Below are 23,892 nucleotides of genomic sequence, written 5' to 3'. Positions count from 1 at the left end.
ACAGAATCCAGATGACGGCAAGGGGACTGTTCCAGCAGTCTGGGGGGGGTGATGATGAACACCTAGGGGAGGGCAGTGGGAAAGGGGGCAAAGCAGAAGGGCTATATTCAAGGAATATTGAGGTAATTAATATTAGGTAAATATTAATTACTAGGAAATTAATAAGGTACAGATAGCAAACAGAACAAGGCAACAAGGATAACTGTTAGGTTTCTAGCTTGGGCAACTGTGGTGGTGCCACCGTCTCATAAAGAATATATGGGAGAAGAAACACAGCACTTGCGGGGATTTATGGACAATGAGATGGTGACTTTGAAATGTTCTGTAGGCAGTCTGAGGCTTACAGAAGATATTTATGAGTCAACAGCATATAAAACCGTAGAGGTGGATTCAGTCTACCAAAGAATATGCATACAAAACAAGGAATGAATAGGGTGTGGGCCTTGATAAATGCCAGTATCTAAGGTGAGAAAAATAAAAGTTTATGAAGGATAGGAAACAAATTGTCACAGAAGCCAATAGTGGACAAATTTCAACAAGGATGGAATGTTCTACAGTTTCAGATAGCCAATACGTCTAGAAAAACAAGGACTGGAAAATACCCCTTGGATCAGCCAATCAGACAGTCACTGATAATCTTGGTATATTTAAGGGGAATGACCAGAAGATAGACTGCAGAGGGATGATGCCCGGGGAAAGGACATGGAATTAGTAACTCCAAATTGTGTATTCTAGTCACAACCACCAAAGAGACACACACACAGATGATGAGGGAAACAGAGACTAAACACAAGCCAGGGAGGGAAATGGAGTCAAGAAAAGGCTTCCCCTTGCCCAGGAGAGGAGCTACCTGGATTTACTTATATGTGGAGGGGGTGGAAAGAGAGAAAAGAGGGCAAGGCTTAAGATGACAGCAAGAGAGACAGCAAGAACGAATCAAGTGCAGTCTCAAAAGAAACAAGAGAGAATGAGGTCAAGAGCCAAAGGAGAAGGGCTGGTTGCCTTGGGACAGAACAACTGATCCTCTAATAGAGAGATAAAGGAAGTAAGGAAAAATATGGAACAGATCAATTTGTAAGAGACCTGGGGAGAGAGAGGGGGTTTACCTTTCACAAAATACATGTTAAATGTTTATTAAATATATGTTGGGAAAATTTTTTGTTTATCGAATTTATCTTTACTTAGGTTTGGTGGTAAAATTAATCTAAAGTGAAGAGGAAAATATGGTTTTAGGACAAATATGACACTTCATACCATTCTAAAGTCTGAGAATATAAGAGGAAACCAAAAGAGTCAATTCCTAAACAGTTTTTGCAAAAGAATTTATGGTAAAATCTAGTGATAGATTATCATGTGGATTTATGTTTCACAGTACTGTTCCCAAGACTAAAGGCACTTCTTAATTTTTAAGGCCTTTCAAGTATTTTGGTGTCATGGAGCTTAAAAGTCATTACCCTCTACACACTCCAGTAACTGATCAAGAAGATGATGCCAACATTAATTTTCCTTAGGCTGTTTGTCAAGAACAGTAATGAAATGTGTAATAATGTCTCAAGTAATGTACAGATGCCCAAAATGAAGAAAACGATGGTCAGTCATAGCCACCATTTCCAATCAACAAAACTCTGGGAGGGTGGGAACTGTTTTTTGCAGGAATAATCCATTTTGTTTCTTTTTTCTTTTAACATCATATATCAAACTGATTCCTAAATACAAGAGTCCTTTTCAACCATATAAAGACCTTGTTGTCTTTTACCAATTTATTAACATATCTCATTTTATCCTTATATATGCTATGTAAAATGTGTAAAAGGAAGACAAGTTATTCTTGCATATCCTGGGGGAAACACCTACCGTAGGAGTCATAGGGATCGACATTGGGGTTGGTGGTATTCCAGCCTTGGATCAGTCCGTCGGCACCCCCACTGTAGCACTGCTCGCCGCTGCTGCTCAGCACCACACAGAGCACTGGTCCTCTGGGAGATAAAAAGCAATTTCTATTCCCCCAAATCAATCTGATAATAGGACTTGTTAGAAATAAGAGCGCTTAATTATTCATATGGTTTCTATGTTTCAGCTTTTTACGATGAATAAAAATACTATGGAAGCATCACACATCTCTCTTCTGCTGCTAAACCAGAGGTTGGCAAACTATGGCCTGTGGGCCAAATCCAGCCAGTGGTCTGTTTTTGTACAGTCTTCAAGCTAAAAATGGTTTTTACATTTTTTTTAAAGGGTTATAAAACAAACTGAACTAAAAACAAAAATATACAACAGAAAATATATGGCCTACAAAGCTGAAAAAGTATTTACTATCCGACCCTTTCTATAAAAAATGCCAATCTCTGTGTTAAATCAAGTGAATAAGTATAACCCTTAAGCTTATGTGGAAATATGAGCAGCATGCAATATGTGTTCATAATTTTAAAATTCTTGGGTTTTTTTAATCTATATTATCTTTAAGGAAAACAAACGTCAGGATTTATAATATTTAACCCTTACTGCATCAACTTATTTTAAGCAAGAGAGATATCATATTTAAACATTATCCAAATAAAATCTAATTTTAGCAAGGATCTCTGGTAGTGATAAACTTGTTTTTAACACTGTATTATCTGCCAGTTTCTTTTACATTTACAAAAGAAAAAAGCTACTAAATACAAAAAACATATAACACAAATATTTAAGGGAAAGAAAATAAAATACTCTAATCAGGCTGATGTACAGTGATGCTGACTTAAAACAAAGAAAAAGCATATACTTACTTATGAGCCCTGAATGTATAGATAGGCTCCACATCAAGAGATGTACTCCTAAATCCAAGAGAGAGAGGACTTTTACCACTCTAAGTTTCAGTAGTAAACAGTAGCCCTGAATATATGCCACAAAATTGCCTTTAGAAACACCAACACTGTGGTAATATACCATTCTCAACCTAGGACACCTAAGACAGCTTATCTGATATCAATCACATATTTTTGTGGCCTCAAGAAACACTTGTTTAGTAGTAGTTTAGTAATAATACCTGATTGTAGTGTTCTCAGCATTATCATAGTCTATTTGACTAAAGGAAGAGAGAGTCCCACTCAAAGAGCATCATAGGCTTTGAGGAGATAAATTTCTGGATTCAATTAGGTGGCTAACTTCAGGCAAATTATTTATTCTTTTGGAACTTCAGATTCCTCTACATATTTAAAACAAAACTGAAAAATCAGGATAATACCAAATACTCACAGGATTAAATAAAAGTCTACATGTAAAACAGACTAGGCTAGAACCAGGCATTAGCAGGATTTCAGCACATGGCACTTGAATTTCTTTGCATTTCCATAAAGGTTAAGATATCTGTCCTCGATACTTGTAAAAGGTGTCCAAGTCATCAGTTTATTCATTAATCAGAACACTGAATGTATAGATACTCTACACTAATACTGGCCATGACTGTTAATGGAAACTGGATGTAAAGTCAATTACTTACCATTTCTTATACTGTATTACAGTTTTTTATATAATTCTCTCCTCAAGCATTTCCAAAATTTTATGCTCAAAGGTAAACAGGTCACTGTTATTTACATGTGGAGATATTGTTCCTAAGCTATCACCAGCTAAGAAACTTGTTTCAATATTTTTCTAAGTTTTAGTCAAGAATATATGAGACATTGACATTCTTTGGTCTAATGAGATGCCCATTGTGGCCAGAGAACTAAAAAGACAAAAGGCACGATTTATAACAAAGAAATAATTACTCTCTGCTGAGGATACCTGATCCTTATGAGAAGTCACTTGGTTTTAGCAAGATCTGGTTGAACTGGTTGATGAAGACTGATAAATCAAGTATTTTATCAAGTTTATGTAGGACTCACAGCAGGAATGTTCACTGATCTCTTTTAAACTTGGCAATAGATATCCTCTATCAGTAGTAAAACTTCTATAATCTTTGCCAGTTCATGTTTATTTCTCCTTCCAATAACAGAAGTGCCTGACACCAGAGAAGGGCCATTACTGGCACATGCTAGGTTTGGACCATCTGATTCAAGGACACAGGGGAGTGACCTCCAGTAAGTACACTACCAAGTGGGACCTGGACTAGCTTGGTCACTGGTAAAAGAGATTATAACAACTCATGTCTGTTCATGCTTAAGAAAGGAACCGAGGGGCTGAGGGAAGAAATAGCAGTTAAGTGACAGGAATAACAATGCCTTTCAGTCTATACATGTTGGTAGGTATGGAAAGTACCTAAAAGGTCAAGGCCAAAAGACAATACCAAAGAACAGTCCTTCACCCCTCAATCAGCCTCCCTTCCACATCATTAAGTCCAAACCTAATAAATAATATGGCAAGGTTGTGCTGGGGAATGATGACATGCCTACACCTCTTTACAACAACAGTAGAAACCTTCAATATAGACAAGGGAATCCACAAATATGACAACCATTTAAAATACTGTGTAAGGATTGTAAACAGCACTCACAAGCTCTGGGAAACTATCAGATAATACTATTTCTCCCTCAGTGTCAGTTTTCCAACCTGATACCAGATTGTGAGTAAGAAGGGAAAAATTCTAATTATGTGACATGGTAAAGAAGAAAAAGCTGGAAGGTATACTTGAGAAATTTAATAGCAAATAATTAAGTACTTTTCTGCTGAACACTGATAATTAAAATACTCAAATACAGGGCGTCTGGGTGGCTCAGCTGGTTGAGCCTCTTGATTTCGGCTCAGATCATGATCTCACCTTTTGTGGGTTCGAGCCCTGTGTTGGGCTCTGTGCTGACAGTGTGGAGCCTACTAGGGATTCTCTCTCTCCCTCTCTCTCTGCCCCTCCCATGAACGCTCTCTCTCTCTCAAAATAAATAAATAAACTGAAAAAAAAAAAACTTCAAATACAGTTAAAGTAGAATATTCTCACTTTTTGGCTGGGGCTGTTTTCTGCAAATTCCACATTTTTAATGTGTGATCCTCTGATGCTGTTATCAAAACGGGCTCAGTGGGGTGGAAAGCAAGGGCTCGAATACCATCGAAGTGACTTCGTAATGTAAACTTAGGGTTCCATGTCTTCCTCAATGCATCTTTATTGTTCGCTATCTATTAAGGAAACAAAAGAAAGATACCCGGACATCTGGTTCAGGACATGAAAAAAATTATATTTCAACATTAATTCTTGCTGATTTGTCATTAAATCATCACATTGTGCAATTGTCAAAACAATATAATTTCTAAATGCAAATAATCAAATCAAAAGGCAAAATTAACAGTACGTCAACAGTGGTTTTCTTTGAAGAAATATGAATGAATACACAACAAAAAAACAAGTAACATAATTCAAAATTGAAAGAAGACTAAATAACAAGAATGGGTCTTTACTAGGATGACTTAAAAAAACAACAGACAAGTAATTTCAACCTAAATTATAGTATAGAAAGTAATTTGGGATAAAACCTGAAAACTAAGTTACCTTTAATAACTTATTAACATTATAGTATATGATCCTACTTCTAGATTTTCAATAGTTTCTATGAAAAGCTAAATTTTCTTTGTCAAATTGGTAACAACGTTTATAAACTGGAAACATAAAATGTTAACCCTGGAAGAGACAATCAGATGTTACAAAACAATAAATTCCATTTGCAAAACACAACATTATCTTGCTTTTCTCCACACAGACTCCATCTCAACAACTTAAAAAATGCATTTTTTCATTCCAAGAATATTCCAACTTTTTTTTTTCATTTCCAACTAACAGCAAAGCCAAAGAGGTTCATGTTTAACTTTACACTAGCACCACATATCCTATCACATATTACTTTACACTCCATGACTAACAAGCATTCTAGATTTAAGCACGAGTAGGGCACATATTGGTTAACACACTGAAGAAATATTGCCATACTTACAATGACAAAAAAAACCAATACTGATAATAACTGCTATTTTGAGCATTATCCATTACTTTATACATTTTTCAAAAACTTAACACGCATTAACTCACTTAAGTGTCACAACAGCTCTATGAAGGAATCAACATTATCCCCACTTTAAGGACCAGACATGTAAAGAAAAGAGAAGCTGAATGAGTTCCCTCTAGTAAGTGGAAGACTCCGGATTCAAAACCAAATAGCCTGACTTAAGAGGCTACACTCGTCATACAAACTATAACTTAGGACCCAGAAGTTTAAAAGTCTGCAGAGAAATTTGGATAGAGCAGGTCACAATTGGAGCAGTAAGAAGACAGAACACACGATGCAAGGAACTACTATAAGATCTGGGGCTGGTTATCTTTGCAGGGGGGTTGGGGGTGCGTGGAGCAGGGGGAGAAGCAGAACAACTAAGTTGACTCTTGTCTGCTCTTATTGAAGAGCTGAAAGATTTTCATATACAAAAGCAATTAGATTCCTTCTGAATGTCTTAATGTGGTAGACAGCCACTAAGATGGTTCCTGATCAGCCCTACGTCCTCATATTTACACCTTGTGAAGCCCCCTGCCACAATACAGGGTTGCTCTGTGTGACCAGTAACATATAGCAAAAGTGGTGGCAAATTACTTCCAAAATCAGGTCATAAAACCTTGCATCTTGGGTGTTCTTGCTCACTCTCTTTTCAAGTACACCCACACTGGGAGAAGCCAGCTGCTCCACCGAGAACGCCACATAGAGGCTCCTGGGTGAGAAACTAGTCCCCAGCCAACAGCCAGCAAGGAACCAAGGCTTTTGAACAACTGCATGAGTGAGCCTGGAAGGAGATCTTCCCAAGTCTTCATTTAAGACTGCAACTCCTGCTACATGCTTACTATAACCACATGACAGACCAGAACCACACAGCTATGCTGCCCCAGATTGCTGGCCTCCAGAAACTATAACAAATGTTGTTTTCAACTGTGTCGTGTGCAATTTGTTACACAGCGGGAGGTTACTAATATATTTATTAGAACTAGAGACTTCTTTTAGAAACACAGACATAACACTAAGTTTTTAACAACAGCTTAAAAAAAAAAAAAGAATGACATTTGTCTAGAGACATGACTGAATTCTGTAACATATGGGACAAAATCTTTGTGGGGTACGTTTAGAGAGGACAAAAGTATCTCATGGGAACTTCTGCTTTTAGCCATGATGTAGACTAGACCATTAGGATCAAGTCTGTACTGAGGACAAGTAGAAAAGCAGAGCTAATAATTTTTAAATGGAGAACCAGAAAAATAGTGAAGAAAAAGGAGGCCAGGATTTAGGGGAAGACAGAAATCTAAAAAGGTGAGCCTGATATTTGGAGTTGTTTCTCCCCAGAGGGTATTTACTGATTCCAGAGGGGATGGTTGAGAGGTCAGGCTGTGCTTTTGACGCTTGGGCAGTGCAAGGAGATACAGACTGGTGTCCAGGGCCTGCCAAGAAGGTGGGGCTTGGTGAACCACTGTGCTTTGGGTTTTGAGTCCAAAGGGTTGCATCCTAGACAGAAGCATGAACTAGAACAAAAGCCCTTGCACAGACTGCAGATCAGCTTTAAATCATCTGAAAAACTGAAACTGAAATGAGGTGATCCAGATTTCTACTGGCTACAGACATCTGAGAGAAGCAAATTAAAATATACTTCCTGGGGGAAGATATCATCCTAGGCCTGAAGTTATTTCTATAGACATTTTTTCAAGTATGGCTATTTGGACACAATAAAAAATAACCATCCCCACACAAGATTATACAGCTTAATGAAAACAACTGGGAACATAATCATGCTTACTGTGTTCAAGAAGATAAAAGACAACATTGTAAATTTTGGAATAAATCTATAGAAAAAGAATTCTAGAAGCAAACAATGTAAGATCTAAGTAGATAGGTTTAATTACACATTACACATAACTGAAGAAAGAATTAGTTAACCAGAAGATGGGTCATAAAAACATCTAGAGTGAAGTATAGAGACAAAAGATGGAAAATACATAACAAAGGGAGCAGGAGACAGAGGATGTAGAGAGTTCTAACAATATAACTAGAGTTCCAGAAGGAGAAGAAAGAGAGAAGTGTAAAAGCAGTATTTGAAGATAAATAGCTGAGAACTTTATATAAAACTGAGAAAAACATACTAAGCCAAGAAGGTCTAAGAACTTCATGAAGGTTAAATAAAAAGAAAACTAAACCTTGGCTAACAGTCAAGACATAGGAAGATTATGAGTCATAGAAGAAAAAAAAATCAGACTAACATTGAACGACCAATAAAAGAAATGACAGCTGACTTTAGCAGAAAACGAAGGAAGAAAATGAAATAATATATTTAGAATGTTTAAAGTGAAACTAAATACAAAACAAAATAAAACAAAACAAAAACCTTGCCAACTGGAACTCAATACCAGAGATAAAAGTTAACCCACTCAGGTGAAATAAACAATTTAATAAAACCAGAAACTGAGGGAATTGGATACCAGTAGACCTTCACCAAAGAGAAATATTAACTGTTCTTAGAGTAAAAGAAAAGTGTTCCAGATGGACAGTCAGATGCACAGGGAAGAACAGAATAAAGCAAAATGAATCATGTAAAATGGGTAACCCTAACTGAATGTTGAGTGTATAAAACATTATCTTGTAGGAGATAAATGTCGAGACAAAATATATAGTAAGAGTAACATATATGTACGGTAGGAATTTTTTAAGTATAGTTAAAATTGTTCTAAAGGTCTGTGCATTAAAATTTTGATAAGGATATGTGTGGTAATCTCTAGGGTAACAACAGAAAGAGTAATGAAAGACTGTATAATCTCCAAATAATGGAGTGGGGGTGACTTATAAAAAAGAATCCCAATATAGCTAAAAATAGGAGAAAAAAGAACACAGAACAGGTAGCACAAATAAACAGTGGGCTTAAATCCAAATATATCAGTAATTACTTTAAAAAGAAATGGACTCAATGCTCCAATTAAAAACATTGTCAGGGACACCTGGGTGGCTCAGCTGGTTAAGCATCCGACGTCTGCTCAGATCATGATCTTGTGATTCAGGAGTTCCAGCCCCTTATGGGGCGAACGTGAGCCCCGCTTCTCTGTCTCTCTCTCTCTCTCTCTCTCTCTCCCTCCCTCCCTCGCTCTCTGCCCCTCATGGGATTCTGTCTCTCTCTCTCTCTCTCTCTCTCTCTGCCCCTCGCTCATTTGCACCCTCTCAAAAATAAGTACATACATACATAAAAATTAAATAAAATTAAAAAAATAAAAAGATTGTCAAATATTAGATGAAAAAACAAAAGTCAACTAAATTGTGTTTTTATACACAACAGATGTAGAATATAAGGATACAAAACTACTAGAAACAAATATTTTTTAAAAACCTGTATCATATATGCAGAGAATGGGGAACCAAGAGCCCATTTAGATGAGGTTATTGTAGTAGTTCCAGGTGAAGAAAACAATGGAGTAGGATGAAAAGTAAAAAACAGCTAACGGTTTTAGGTATTTTTGGAGGAAGAACCCAAAAGACTTACTAATGGACTTAGCAAAGAGTGAGAATTTTGATTTGTAGGAAGAAGAGTGAGTGGTGAGGTTCCTCTTTGGAGCACATCCTTCTCATATCCATGGTTTGCTTAAGCATCCATCTTTACAGCCCCCATGTGGTAGGAGCTATACTGTGTTCTCCAACAAAGATAATGAGGTATCAAAGTGAGACCATTTTCATCAAGACAAGACAGGTTGTAAATACTTTATAAAACAGGCAACTGTTTTTCTGACAATTTAAATGTAGTTATAAAACAATTGTGTTTGGGATTAAGTAAATGCATGCATGTGTAAAGGTATGACGATTTCAGTTTTGGTCTAAATCACTGATGGGTCAGCCTTAACATCTGCAAGACACCCTGTAGACATCCCTGCCTAACAATAACTAAAATCTCCTGTAGACCAAGTATTCACTGATAATGTACGGAAGAAGAAACTCAAATGTTGCCATTAGGGAGGCATGAATTTCAAGTGATCTCTGGTGCCTTAAAACATAAAATCCAAACTTTGTAACAAAAAGGGAATTCTTTCCCTTAATCTAAAACCAATAAACAAGATATAAAAACTTACGGATTTAGGCAAAGACCATAATTTTAATCTCTACACAATGTGAAAAATACTGTATTTTCAAAGTTTGCAATTAAAACAGAACCAAATTCTATACCTGTAAAGAAATTTTACCACTGTTATCTTTTTCTATTAGGTTAACTTTTTATTTCTAAGAAATGAAAAAACAACAAAAATAAAACCATGACTCACATCATAAGTTAGTGAATCTGCTTCATTGGCCACTGTAAGTCCAGCCAATTCTCCAAGTCCCAGTTCACTTTCAAGGGCTTCATCTGCTCCCATGATGAAGGACTTCCCAGAAGAAGGAGGAAAGGTCAATGCTTCCACTGAAGGGGGAAGACAGGAGACACATAAAAAAACTTCTAAAGTGTAAACAGTCTCTTAAGGGCATGTCTATATTTGATTATTTTTAAATGCATTCAAACACAGTAAAATTCAGTGAGCAGAAAATCCTCAAGAACTGGTTGCTTTTTCCGTATCTTAACCAAAGGCAAAGGTATCATCTAATTTGAAAAGTACAACACGAGGGGTCTGTGGGTGGCTCAGTCGGTTAAGTGTCTGACTTTGGTTCAGATCATGATCTCGCTGTTTGTGGGTTCGAGCCCCGCATTGGGCTCTCCGCAGCCCCTGTAGATCCCACATTGGATCCTCTGGCTCCCTCTCTCCTCTCTCTCAAAAATAAATAAACATTAAAACAAAGAAAGAGAAAAAAGAAAAGTACAACAGGAAACAAATTCAATAGACCATTGTCCCTTCTTTTTCACTATACAAAAAAATAATACGACTAAAGCAAAGTAGGCTTTCCTCGTTTGCTATTTCATGTTAATTACTCAAATTACTTCTATCAAATATTAAACATAAGTAACAAGTGATCTGAACATTCCTGGTCTCATTCAAAATAAAATTGCTTAATTCTATAACTCGGAAGAATACAGAAAATTTCAAACGAAAATGGTTATTACAACTGGGGTGCGTGGGTGGCTCAGTTAAGCGTCTGACTCTTGATTTCGGCTCAGGTCATGATCTCACAGTTCATGAATTTGAGCCCCACATTAGGCTCCATGCTGACAGCACAGAGTCCGCTTGGGATTCTCTCTCTCCCTTTCTCTCTGCCTCTCCCCTGCTCATGGTGCATTCTCTCTCTCTCTCTCTCTCTCTCAAAATAAATCAACATTAAAAAAAAAAAGAAAGAAGTAAAATAGTTACAACTATAAAATATGCCTATATGAGGCAAACTTAATGTTGGTGTTAGAACTCAGGACTGTGTCTGGAGAGAAGGGTTCGAGAAGCAGTAACTTGAAGCCCAAGCAGCCCTTCAAGACCCTGGTACATGTTCGGATTCTGACCGAGGCAGTGGTAACACAGCTGGGTTCACTTTGTGATAATTCACTGACCTGCTCCCTTACCACTTCTACAGTTTTCTACAGGCATAGTTCAGTTAAAAATGTCTGTTTCAAAGACATTTTCTTTTCACTATAAGTGGATTTTTATTTCAAAGACTTTTTTTATCGAAGTGTCCATTTGAACAGTTTCATTAGCCGCGAGCTGATGCCATATCTTCTTTGTAATAGATGACACTGAACATACCAATCCAATTCCTCCAATCACCATCACAGAAGAATCAGTTAAAAGCAAAATGCCAAAGTAAAACAGGAGTTTTACCTAATTTGGTCAATAGTAGATTGTTGATTTTTATAAATGCAATTATGCTGGCAAACTGTCAAAGATAGTCTTTGAGTAGTTTTCTAGAGGTGGTTACTTTACTAATAGCAAACATTTATAAGTTGATAAGACGAATTTAACAGTTTAAACTCTGGCTGCTAAAAAATGTTTTGTTTCCTTAAAAGAAACAAGTCAATATATTAATTAGTATATGTAGAAAACTGGATTTAAAGGTGTTTTTCAGCTTTAAATTATGTAAGTTTAGATTCAATCATAAGTATTTGTTGAAGAAATGAAAGAATAGTTATGTCTTAAAAATAGAAGACCTAAGAGTTATGTCTTAAAACCCTTATAAGAACAAAGGAGAACATAAATTAAGACCTTATGCAATTAAAACCACCATGCAATAAAGCAGCAATAATAAAAATGGGTTTTACCCAAACATACCACATATCCTCTGAGGAGTTCGAGCAGCTCTCACATTAACTACTGCAGGGTGGAGACTGTTTAGGTTAGAATAGCAATTTTCATGCCAAATTTCAATCAAATGACTCACAGGAGACTATGAGACTGGGTCTTCAGCCAGGTGTTTTGTTTGTTTTCATTTCTACTGTATCCAGACAACTTTGTTCAGGTGTGAAATAAAAAGGACTCTTAAAAACAAGACTAAGATTCATGGGATTTGAGCATACACTCTGTTTGGGCTAATTTAAACAATGCTCTAAAAATGACCATGTAAAACCTTGAAACAAAGGCAGAGCTCCTTCCAGCACACTCCCTGGCTAAGCCAGCAGACCCGAGGGCCAGAGGGAGCGACCATGGGCAGAACTCTAAGACTCCTTACAACTTGAGACGATAGGCCACATTTCTTCAGCTTTTACAAAATTATTTAACTGTGCCTCTTTACTATTTACAGCTAAATAATTAAAACAAAACCATTAAAACAAAAATAAAGTGATAAACATTTATAGCACACACAGGCTATGGACACTTTTTCTGAAACTAAACTGGAGACCAAGAGGCATCATTCATGGGCAAGTAAATACACCGTGTATTTCTTACATACTTTTTATATTTTTGAAAACCTTTCACTGAGGAAGAAAGCTTATAGGACCCATGTTAGAGACAGTAAGTTAGATATTCAACGCTTCAGTTTTAAGGTTCTTCAATATTTTTTTCCATGAAGGGCACTTTCTGTGGCTTATGTAATGCTTCTATACATTTGTCATTTAGTATACAGTACTTATTCTGCCTCTGTTATTAGAATGCTGCAAGATGAAATCTCTGATAAAACTCTTTAGGAGTTACTAGAACAAAAGAAAAATGAACTTCTTATCTAGACTTGATCTTAGAATAACAAACTGATTAAAATTCTCACATGGATAGTGTCAAGTGAATGTATCTCCTAGAGGACAACAAACACACCTAATGAGGTCCATGACTTCACATCTTTAATTCAAAAGACGTCTCTATATCAAAGAAATTGTGTATTTAGACTATAAAGGTGTAATGTACAAGTCTTCGTTATTTAATGTATGAGTAATAAATTCCAGGTATACTATGTATAAAATTAACTCTAATAAATAACTAACCATGTGATGGTCAAAAGTTTCATTTAAAAAGTACTCCGACCATGAAAATCTGTCCATCAAGGTTCTATCAGTTTATGTCTAAAATGTAACTGAATTTAAAACCCAAGAAAGAAAAACACTTGTGATTTTTCTGTGGCTTTTTCCCAGTCTGTTTTATTCAATAAATAGTAATTTGAAGAAGCATATTCACTGCAAAAAATTACAGTATTTAAATTCAAGGCAATTTTAAAAAATAAATATTGAAAAATATTTATTAATCATCAAGGTTCCTTTTACATCATACTGGATTTTCAGCTAATGTAAATACATACTTTAAAATCAATTTCTAGGGGTGCCTGGGTGGCTCAGTCAGTTAAGCATCTGACTCTTGATTTCGGGTCAGGTCATGATCTCATGGTTCGTGGGTTCAAGCCCCCACATCATGCTTTGTGTTGACAGCATGCAGAGCCTGCTTGGAATTCTCTCTGCCCCTCCCCCCACTTGCACATACACTTTCTCTCTCTCTCTCTCTCTCTCTCTCTCTCTCTCTCTCTCTCTCAAATAAATAAACATTAAAAAAAAGTTTAGATCAATTTCTACATATAAGCATTTTATCTATTTATAAATAGATAAGTCAGAACTTATGTCTAGAAAACAGGCAGAATTGTATTTAAACACCATAAGACGGTACTGTAAAAAACTGGAAACCTAAATATCCAAAAGGGATATGGTGAAGTATCAAGTCTAAAATATAATGTGTAATCTCAAAATTATAATTATGAAAGTTGTTTTGGGACTTTATGTTACATAAATAAAACAAGATAGAATTACTCTACGTGGTGACTGTAACTTTGTAAAAAAAATACACACAGACAAGGACTGAAAGGGAACAAAGAAACACAGTTGCAAGTGTGAGTAGACTTTCAGGTGTCCTCCCCACCCTCCCCCCAGCCCCCTGGTTTTCACTTATCAATGACAAACTTTAAAGAAAACATCTGAAAATATTTATGTGAATCTCAAAGTAAACATTTACTACCTATCATATAGACTTAATTTTCTTCTTGTTGCAGTAGGGTGAATAAAACAGCCTGTACATACCAAATACACGGCTTCTAGGGAGGTGGACTAGAATCTGGAGTTGGACTTGCTGTTTATGCACCCTTTTCAAGTCTAACAGATTGAAGGGGGAATCAAACCCCTTGAATGTAAGAAAGCCTACATTTGGGGAACACCGTGTCAATCAAACATACGTAAAATAAAGTTATTTTCTTAGGAAAGTCCTTTCTAATAACTGAATTTAGATATGCATTTCCCAGTAGAGTGTGTGTGTGTGTGTGTGTGTGTGTGTGTGTGTGTGCGCGCGCGCGCGCTCGGGAGTGTCATATACTTACCTTCATCTGCCCTATTTATTTCGTGTTCTGGAAGCCTGGAGCTGGTGGGTCTGGAAGGTGAACCCACAGATGGCTGTAACGAGGGAAGTTCATCAACATCTCTCAAGTTAGCAAGCATATCTTGTAGTTTTGACCTATTGGGCCCTAGCCCAGAAACAGGGAGGAAGAGAACAAAAAAGAATGGAATTATCCAACTGCATCAAAATGGTGCCATAAACCTTATTCACATTTGCTTACATTCACCTTTAAAACTACCCTACTATATTAAAAAGTAATTACTTTCCAAGTTTTCAAATTACTTTAAAAGTTTATTTCTTGAGAAGAATTATGCTTTACATATATTTTAAAAATTAAGCTAATGGAATAATATCGCTATTTCAATAAAAAATCATGTTCATATGCAATTTGGACCATTAAAATAACAGCATTCTTTTAATCCTTATATATTGCTCTAAATGACGACAGATACCAGGGATTGTGAAACTACTGTGTGCTGAGTTAAACGGCAACATTCCTTTTTGTCCATTTATGTGAAGTTGCATTCACTGCCTTACATCCTGAAGCTATGGTACCCAAGGTGAAGTCTCATGCCCTACTGATTACTTACCTGAACTTTGATTCTTCATTCTCCCACATCCCTGTTTTGACTGTTTTATATAGGATAGAGGCTGAAACAGATCTTCGGTAGTTTTTCCTGTTACAAGTTTAATTAAGAATGGGAAAATCTTACCCATAGTCCATTATGGTTTTTTTTCCTATACCAGCAAAGAATACAACTATTTTTAAGCAATTTTAACTACTACCTAGAAATATATTTCAAGACCGTATGATTGGAGTACACGATTTGACTGGAAATATTTCTACTGGGCCATATCAATAGGAATCAAATTTTTCCAACAGTAAACGTTCAATTAAAAAAAATATTTGTGGGGGTTTGTAAATTTCTGCTTCATACCAGGTCAAAGTTTTGCTTCAGTTCTGTTTTTACCATGTCTTCACTTGTTCCCAGATCACCATTTTATGAAAACAGTGTGAACTGATGATGGTAAACAAAATGTGTGGAGCCTCACCCTGCAGTCCCTCTACCCTAAGATATTAAAATTTCTCCCCCTGTAGTCATTTTTCTTTGTCATACAAAAAAAACTATGTGCTATATACCTGCATGCTGATCATAATCTCCAGATTCAGGAAAGCCAATAGCTTCCATTAGTAGGAATACGGTTCCAGTCAAATGGTGCCATTTTAGATCATAAGTGCTAAATGCCAACTATAGCAATGCCTTGATATTTGACAAGAACTGAATAACCAGTATAATAGTAGGTGGATTCTACATAAATCCTGGATACCCTTCCAAATGAGAGATTTTTTACATTTCAAAACATTATTGTAGCATAATGACTTAAAGAAATATCAACTTATGTCAACCTGAAAATTAAAATATTCTCCTTTCTCATTTGTGACATTTGCACTAAAATTTCAGTGTAACTGGTTTTGCCATGGCTCTGAAAAGCCCTAGTAAATCATGTCTCATTACTGTTTAAGATCACATTTATTATCCATACATTTGGATAAAAAGTACAAAATGCTCTTAATGTTTTAATATTAATATTTCTCATTATAATTTAATTTATATTGAGAAGGCATCAAATAATAGCTCTTAGTTATGTAATCATTGGTACAAGTATAACATCAAAAATAGCCACTGACTTTTTAATCCATTCAAGTTAAATACTTGTAACTCCTAGCATATTTTAAATAAAGATTTGAATTGTTTATCAATAACAACTACGCTTTTTCCAACTTTTAAATACATGTTTCACTAAACTGGATTTTAATCCCACTTTACACTACTTTAATATCTCAAAGGATGCAATTCCTTTTGCCATAAAAGGGAGACCCATGTGCATATGGTCAACGGGAGTGGAAGCACAGGAGGTAGTTTAGCTTTGCTGTCCTAAAAAGGTGTTTTAGATGGTTTTCAGGGATGCTTGAAAGCTTCTTCAAGGTTTCTACTTTACATACTTAATTAGATCTATTGCTAAACCTAATAATTTGCATAATGATATATATATATATATATATATATGGTTATATATGGTTCACAAGGCTAGCAATTTCATTTTAGCTTCCAGTTTTTATATGGCAGACATCTTATTAAAAAGAAAAAAGCTAATTGGCAATATTATTATAAATGAAATTGGCCAAAATTCTTAAATTAGAAAATAAATACTTGTAAAAGTTGTGTATTTGACTCTCTGCCCTGTATAGCATATAGTAGTGAGAGCAAATGAACTGTGTGTTATGAACACACAGAATATTCAGGGGTAGAAATTAACTTTCTGTCTCCAAGGTCTAAAATTATTTGCAGTAATTTTGGTGGATTGCCAGAGGGTCAAACTAGATGAGATTTAAAACTGTCAACAGTGAAAAATCATTGTGGTAATTAATTAAGCACATATACTTTAAAAATGAAATTATCACTATGTTTTGAATATATAGTTCCATATTCTCACAAGGCTCTAGATTTATTATTGGGATATATTATGATTCCATAATCAGAAGCATGGTTGTTTTTATTTTTTTAAGGTCACAATCAAATAACTAACCACTTAATTTCAACCCCTGAGAGCAGATGAAAACGAAAGAGACCAGGAGCAGAAAAGAAAAAGAGTAAGTGGTTTTAGGAAAACATTGGGGAAAAAAATTGGGGGATATAAAAAAGGAAAGATTTATCGTTTACAGATACAATGTTTTCCACTTACTCTTCACCCCCTTTTTCCCCTTTCTCTCCTTTTTGTATTGTTCCTTGAGTTTGGTAATTACTCCCTGGTCCACATTCCAGGCTTCAGGCATGAGACACTGGTCTTCCTTTTCTAAATAGAGTGAAACAAATGAAATAGCCTTTTTAAATTAAATATTGAACACTATAAGTCAATTCACTGTTGTGTCACTGAATGACAACAACCATTTTCTTCAATGTAACACTAATTTTAAAGTTATTGCTTATTCTTTAGATATATAAGTCATACAAAATGTAATATCTAAGAAACGACAATTCAATTTCCTAGGTAATAATATTAAATTTCTCTTGAAAGAAACAGAAAAAAACACTAGAAGATTTGAGTGACTTTTATTAAATTAAGCCCCACAACTCTATAATGAGAAGCCCTCATTTTCATTCCATTTTCTGAATTCAGTTATGACTGACTCACAAAAAAAACACTTATTAATTTATGTAATGAGAGAAGATTATTATTAAGAGATTATACAAAACAGTCTTCAATGATCTTTTCATTTCAAAAATTTTATATTTTTGGCATGTGTTCATCAACTAATCATTTTTTTTACAGGCCTTATAAACAGCACTTTGTAAACTTATCAATCAACCTTCATTCAAAATTTAAAGCAATTTAAGTGATTTGTTAGCCTATAAGTTCTTAAACAGGAAACTGAGCTTCTAGCAGATAAGAAATTCAATCATTAATTTTCACTATTTCAAGAGAAGAAAATTTAAGGAGTAAATATGTTACATATTTTATACTTAGTATAAATTTATATGCTATATAACATTATGTGTTAGCTCAGAACTCTTGCTTGAACTCAAGACTCATATCCAACTGCCCACTCTACATTTCCACGAGAAATTCTAAAAGATATCTCCAACTAAACATATAAAATCAAATTCCCCCCTTTTCCAAATCCAATGTTTCATCCTGCCATTTGCTCAGACCAAAAAACTCCCTTTCTTCCACACCTCACATCAAATATTTCAGGAAATACTGTTTTTTCTACCTTCCAAACACATCCAGAATCTGACTACTTAGCACATACACTACTTTTCTAATCACTCTGTCTCTTGCTAGAATTACTACAATAATTGCCTCCTTTCCCCTAACATCAAGATTATTACCAACAATGGCTACTATAGGTAGTCTTTCTCAATACAGCAGCCAGAATGATGCTTTAAAAGTCAGACCATGTCACCCTTCTGCTCAAATTCCCCTGTGGTTCCCCATCTCACCAGTGGTCTATGGCCCTACACGATTTGATCATTTGTTACCATATTCCCCTTAGAATCACTCTGCGTCAGTCATTCTGGTGTTCCAGAATTCCTCAAGCATATGAGGGCTACTGCTATCCTGGGGCATTTGCTGTAGCTTTTTTTTTTTCCTGAATATTCCTCCCCTAGATATCTTACTGTCAACCCATCAATCCACTTCAAGTCTTTTGTCCAGATGTTACCCCTCAATGGGGCCTACCCCATTACAATTTTAAATTGTAATCTGTCTCCTCCAGGCCACCCTGAGCCCAGCACTCCCTATCTCCTTTACTCTGTTCTACTTTTTCTATTTCCCATAACATTTATCACCTTCTGACATGCTCTATCATTTATGTTTATTGCTTACTGGTTATATTCCCTTAGTAGACTATATGGACCACAGGGGTAAGGATCTTCACCAAATGACTTGGCACATAGAAGGCACTTTATCAATATTTGTTGGATGACTGGAATAAATCTAAATGAATCAGAACAAACAGGAATCTATTTTTAACAAGTTTAAATTTCAATCTACAGTTTTAAAAACTTTATTGGGCCTCTGAATATACTAAACACAATAAATTTTAAAACTCTCAACATTTTTATAGCTCTAACTATAATCTATCAATAATAAAAATACTCTATTTTTCCAGAAAGATCTAACAATTTAAAATGTTACTATTTCGGGGCGCCTGGGTGGCTCAGTCGGTTGGGCATCCGACTTCGGCTCAGGTCATGATCTCACGGTTCGTGGGTTTGAGCCCCGCATCAGGCTCTGTGCTGACAGCTCAGAGCCTGGAGCCTGTTTCAGATTCTGTGTCTCCCTCTCTATCTGCCCCTCCCCCACTCCGGCTCTGTCTCCCTCTGTCTCAAAAGAAACATTAAAAAAAATGTTAATATTTCATCAATCAGCTCTTAGTAATAAATTAAACTGGGTAGCTTTTGGATCCTAGAGTGTCTTCCATTTTTTTTTTAATTAAAAGTTAAACCTTATTGTTATCTTCACTAGACTCACAACAATAGTAATGGAAGCTCACAGAAGATGTGTGGTGAAATCTATTACTTGCCAGAAACTAACAAAATTCTTTTTTTTTTTAATATATGAAATTTATTGTCAAATTGGTTTCCATACAATTGGTTTCTATGCCTTGTACAAACTGATGAAATCTGCCTAGAATGAGTAACTACAATTTTTTAAATCTGTACTTCTTTTTGCACAGAAGATGCCAGAGATGAGTCTCTAAAACCCTCTATTACATTCTCATACTCAACAATTTCTACAAAATCTAGATTTACAAGTTCTACTCTCTAGGCAGAAAACGCAGAACAGTCTGTATACGGATTCAAATTATTTTCATGGATATTGTTTATATTTAAAAAAAAAAATAAGATAACCAATACAACTTTCTTTAAACAGACACACACATGCACACACACACACACACACACACACACACAGATATATACACCAGATAAAAGGTGACAATAGTAAAAAGTTCATAGGATGTTCAACATTTCAACATTATGAGAAATTTACAGTGCTCTTCAAGATGTTGCCCTGCTGGTAAAATACTGGTTTCTTCTACTTAACGTCTCTGGTGGGATCCATATGCTTCCTTACCCCATTCCGTTCCATCGCCTGCACTTCTAGACTCACTGTCTCCTTCCTCTGACGTAACCAAGAAGTCAAACTCCTTTAGGGCTTCTTTTGTATCTCGATCTTCACTGCTATCAGGCAATGCTTTTTTCCTAACGATCTAACGAAAAAACATGCTAAATTAAAATTTTAGGATATATTATGGAATTTCTTTCTTTATTTTTGTTAACGTTTATTTATTTTTGAGACAGAGAGAAACAGAGCATGAACGGGGGAAGGTCAGAGAGAGGGAGACACAGAATCTGAAACAGGCTCCAGGCTCTGAGCTGTCAGCACAGAGCCCGAGGCGGGGCTTGAACTCACGGACCGCGAGATCATGACCTGAGCTGAAGTCAGCCGCTTAACCGACTGAGCCGCCGAGGTGCCCCTGGAATTAATTTAAATAAAGAAAAACAGTATCCCTTTCTCATCGAATGAGAAAACCCAACTATTGGTTTCTTCAGAAAGTAGATCTTTGTTATGTTAAATAGCTGTAATACCTAACCAAATCAATGGAAAACAGGGGTCATTTTGAAAAGATACACATTACACATTTTAAAGTAACCATTTAAACTTTGTTCAATGATGGCCTGTTTTAAATAAACGAATGAAATCAGATATTGAAAACATTGTTATAGTCGATGAAAAATGTCCCTGACATACTACAGTACTAGGAGAACCACAACCATCTCTTACATTTCTTGGAGGCAGCCTGTGTAACGTGTAGACATTCTATTCTAACCAAAATGAGAAACGTGTCACACAACAGTGCAAAGGTTTTACAGAATATAACCATGATAAAGGTTAACTCTACTACATCATTCCCTTAAAAATCTAAAATCCCAAAATGCATGCCTTAAGACTTAGAAAGTGTTCGGTTAGAGGGGGAAAAAAGGTTCCCATTACTATTTCTACTGTTCCAACCTGGCATCAGTTTTCTCCAATAACTCTCTACATATTTAAACTTTTTCTAAAACCTTGATCTTTCAGAGTGTGACTTAACTTAGATTTACTAGAAAATCTGGCAAGGGCTGTTATGTCTCATTCTATCTATTTAGGAATGTCTCTGGAATCACAAATCCAGTTGAAGGATTAAAATTTAGGCTTAAGGCATGCAGTGGTAATTTTTGAGATCTATATGCCAATACTCGTTATGAATCATCTTCTTTTTAGTCACCTGCACCACTAAGAGCCCAAAGAAATTAGGATGACTGGTTTGCAGTTTCTTTTGCTACAATGGCCTCAGTATCTCAACTTCTCCAGACCTCAGCTTCTTCATTTCATGCAAAATGGAAATAGCATGAGCTAATCAAACTGTATCAGTGGGTTATTGTGAGTGGTTTAAAATTTTAAGGGTTCAACAGACTCATCAATAGGACAGACTAGAGTCTAGAAACAGACTCTAAGAGATAACAAATACCTGACTTGTATTACCCTGTTCTCCTGCTCATTCCTGGTATCACTTACCAATCATAGTGCTTTTCATCTAAGATCAGATACAGTCTCAAAAATCCTTCTCAGTGCAGCACTCCAGGAAGCCACTATCAGAAGAAGAAAGCTGGTGCAATGAATGAAACCTTATCTGCCTTAACTGTCCTGGGTGTGTGTGTGTGTGTGTGTGTGTGTGTGTGTGTGTGTAAAAACTGAATAGGAGAAATCAAGGATTCTTTAATGCTGCTAGAATAACTGGTTTAACTATTCAGAATATTTCCCTAAAATCAAGACATACTTTTATGTTTACAGCATATTCCAATCTCCCATCTACGAATCTATTAAACAAACAAAAAAAGCAAGACCAGTTTGACATACTGTGGTACAGAAAACCCATGCTGAAGGTGAATTCTTTTGTAACCACATGCCAATAATTTGTTCTAATTTTCCCTGGGCGGCCAGACCAAGGTCAAAAAGTATCTCTCAAGAGTTATGCCAAGAGAAGATGCTAACCTTCATTGCTCCACAAACACACTGCCTAATCCCTCTTCTTTTACCCTAGAGGCTTGATCCCTCTCTTTCCTTGACCCTGATGGGACACCAGATATAAATTAGATAGGCCATCACCAACATCTTGTAGATAGAGAATTCTTGTTCTCGATGCTTGACAAAAAGGGCAGAGAAAACACAGACTTACATAGAAATTCTGAATGTATTTTCAACATTATTACTAAATATGGTATTAAGTCACAAAATTAACTCCTAATCTGTTCTAGGTTTCATCTCCTCCACATAACCTTATGAATGAAAATACGGCAACCTGCAGATCACTGTCTATCAAGTCTCCCCAACCTAAATAAATTAAAACTCCTGTGGGGTTTTTTTTTTTTGTTCTTACTTTTTTTTTTAATGTTTATTTATTTTTGAGAGAGAGAGAAACAGAGTGTGAGCGGGGGAGGGGCAGAGAGAGAGGGAGACACAGAATCGGAAGCAGGCTTCAGGCTCTGCACTGTCAACACAGAGCCCGACGAGGGGCTCGAACTCACGAACTGCGAGATCATGACCTGAGCTGAAGCCGGATGCTCAACCAAATGAGCCACCCAGGCACCCCAAAACTCCTGTGTTTTTAATGGTTAGGCATAGAAGAAAAGTATGGTTACCAACAAAGAGTAGGATTAGTAAATGGGAAGGGGTGGGGTTTGTTGTAATAAGCACGTATTACTTTTCCTTACATCTAAGGTTCCACTCCACTCTTACCTTCAGTGAGCTTACAAATCAGCTTAAGAAATTAAGGCAGATACAAAAAAGTTAGGAGTTGTACAGGGTGCCACAAAGATTAGAAAAAGGGATAGAAGGTCCCTTTTCAAATCATTAGAAGAAATATAACATAAATAGGGATAAGACTGTGACTAACACAACAGTTAATGATTCTTAATCCCATTACTTTTCTTCCTAAATATCTGAATGTGAAGACTAAATCTTGCTGGTGAAGTTACCCTTCAAAATTTTAAAGATAATCACTTTATATATACATGTATAATTTCAAGATCATTATTACACATAACTAATGGTACTATGATAAGAATGAAGATCATGATGGTAAAGAAAAATAAGATGAAGAGGTTGATCATGAGGAAGAAGAAGGAAAGAGGAGGAAATGATCCAGAATGTAACTCAAAGAACAATCAAACTGTAATAGAGGGTAAAGAGCAAGATAAGAGAACACAGCAGTTTTTTGAAGATACCACAATACTATTTTATAGCCTACACACAAATAAAAGTTACTAATGGCTTTGTTCCTATATTTTCGTAATTGAATCTATTAAACGATTTTGATTAAAGAAATAACAGTTTAAAAACCTGTTTGTTCACGAAACATTTTAATAGAATAATTTTCAGCCATTCTCTATATAGCTTCATGATACGTTTTCTAAGTCATGCTTATTCATTGCTACACAGAGTTAGACTTTGAAAGTCCTTTTGGTATGTGGCTATTAACCTGCAGCCATGAAAATGAGTGTACAGTATCCTAAAAATTAGCAAACCTTTACAAAGAAATTATTTGTTTAGAGATATTTTTTCCTGAAAAGCTAAAAGGATTTTTGAATCCAGTGCTTAAATGGGGT

The 23,892-nt window shown here is 35.9% G+C and overlaps 1 protein-coding gene across 3 annotated transcripts in view; it reads right to left on the bottom strand.

Moving 5' to 3' along the window:
• The window catches only part of STRN (striatin), a 98,921-nt gene that overhangs the window by 21,452 nt on the left and 53,577 nt on the right, over nt 1-23,892 (bottom strand). For 2 of the 3 annotated variants that reach the window (XM_049651884.1, XM_049651886.1), the window contains 8 exons: nt 20,321-20,456; nt 17,423-17,533; nt 15,268-15,354; nt 14,661-14,804; nt 10,226-10,362; nt 4,910-5,085; nt 2,766-2,813; nt 1,855-1,976 (listed from right to left, as the gene is read on the bottom strand). In XM_049651884.1, coding sequence (XP_049507841.1) covers nt 1,855-1,976; nt 2,766-2,813; nt 4,910-5,085; nt 10,226-10,362; nt 14,661-14,804; nt 15,268-15,354; nt 17,423-17,533; nt 20,321-20,456 — 961 coding nt within the window. The remainder of the gene's footprint in view (nt 1-1,854; nt 1,977-2,765; nt 2,814-4,909; nt 5,086-10,225; nt 10,363-14,660; nt 14,805-15,267; nt 15,355-17,422; nt 17,534-20,320; nt 20,457-23,892) is intronic. The other variant, XM_049651885.1, reaches the window with a different exon arrangement.

The sequence above is a fragment of the Panthera uncia genome (assembly GCF_023721935.1).
Source record: "Panthera uncia isolate 11264 chromosome A3 unlocalized genomic scaffold, Puncia_PCG_1.0 HiC_scaffold_12, whole genome shotgun sequence".
NCBI classification, from domain to species: Eukaryota; Metazoa; Chordata; class Mammalia; order Carnivora; family Felidae; genus Panthera; species Panthera uncia.
Note: the sequence above shows the minus strand (reverse complement) of the source record. Positions and strands in the feature narration are given on the sequence as shown.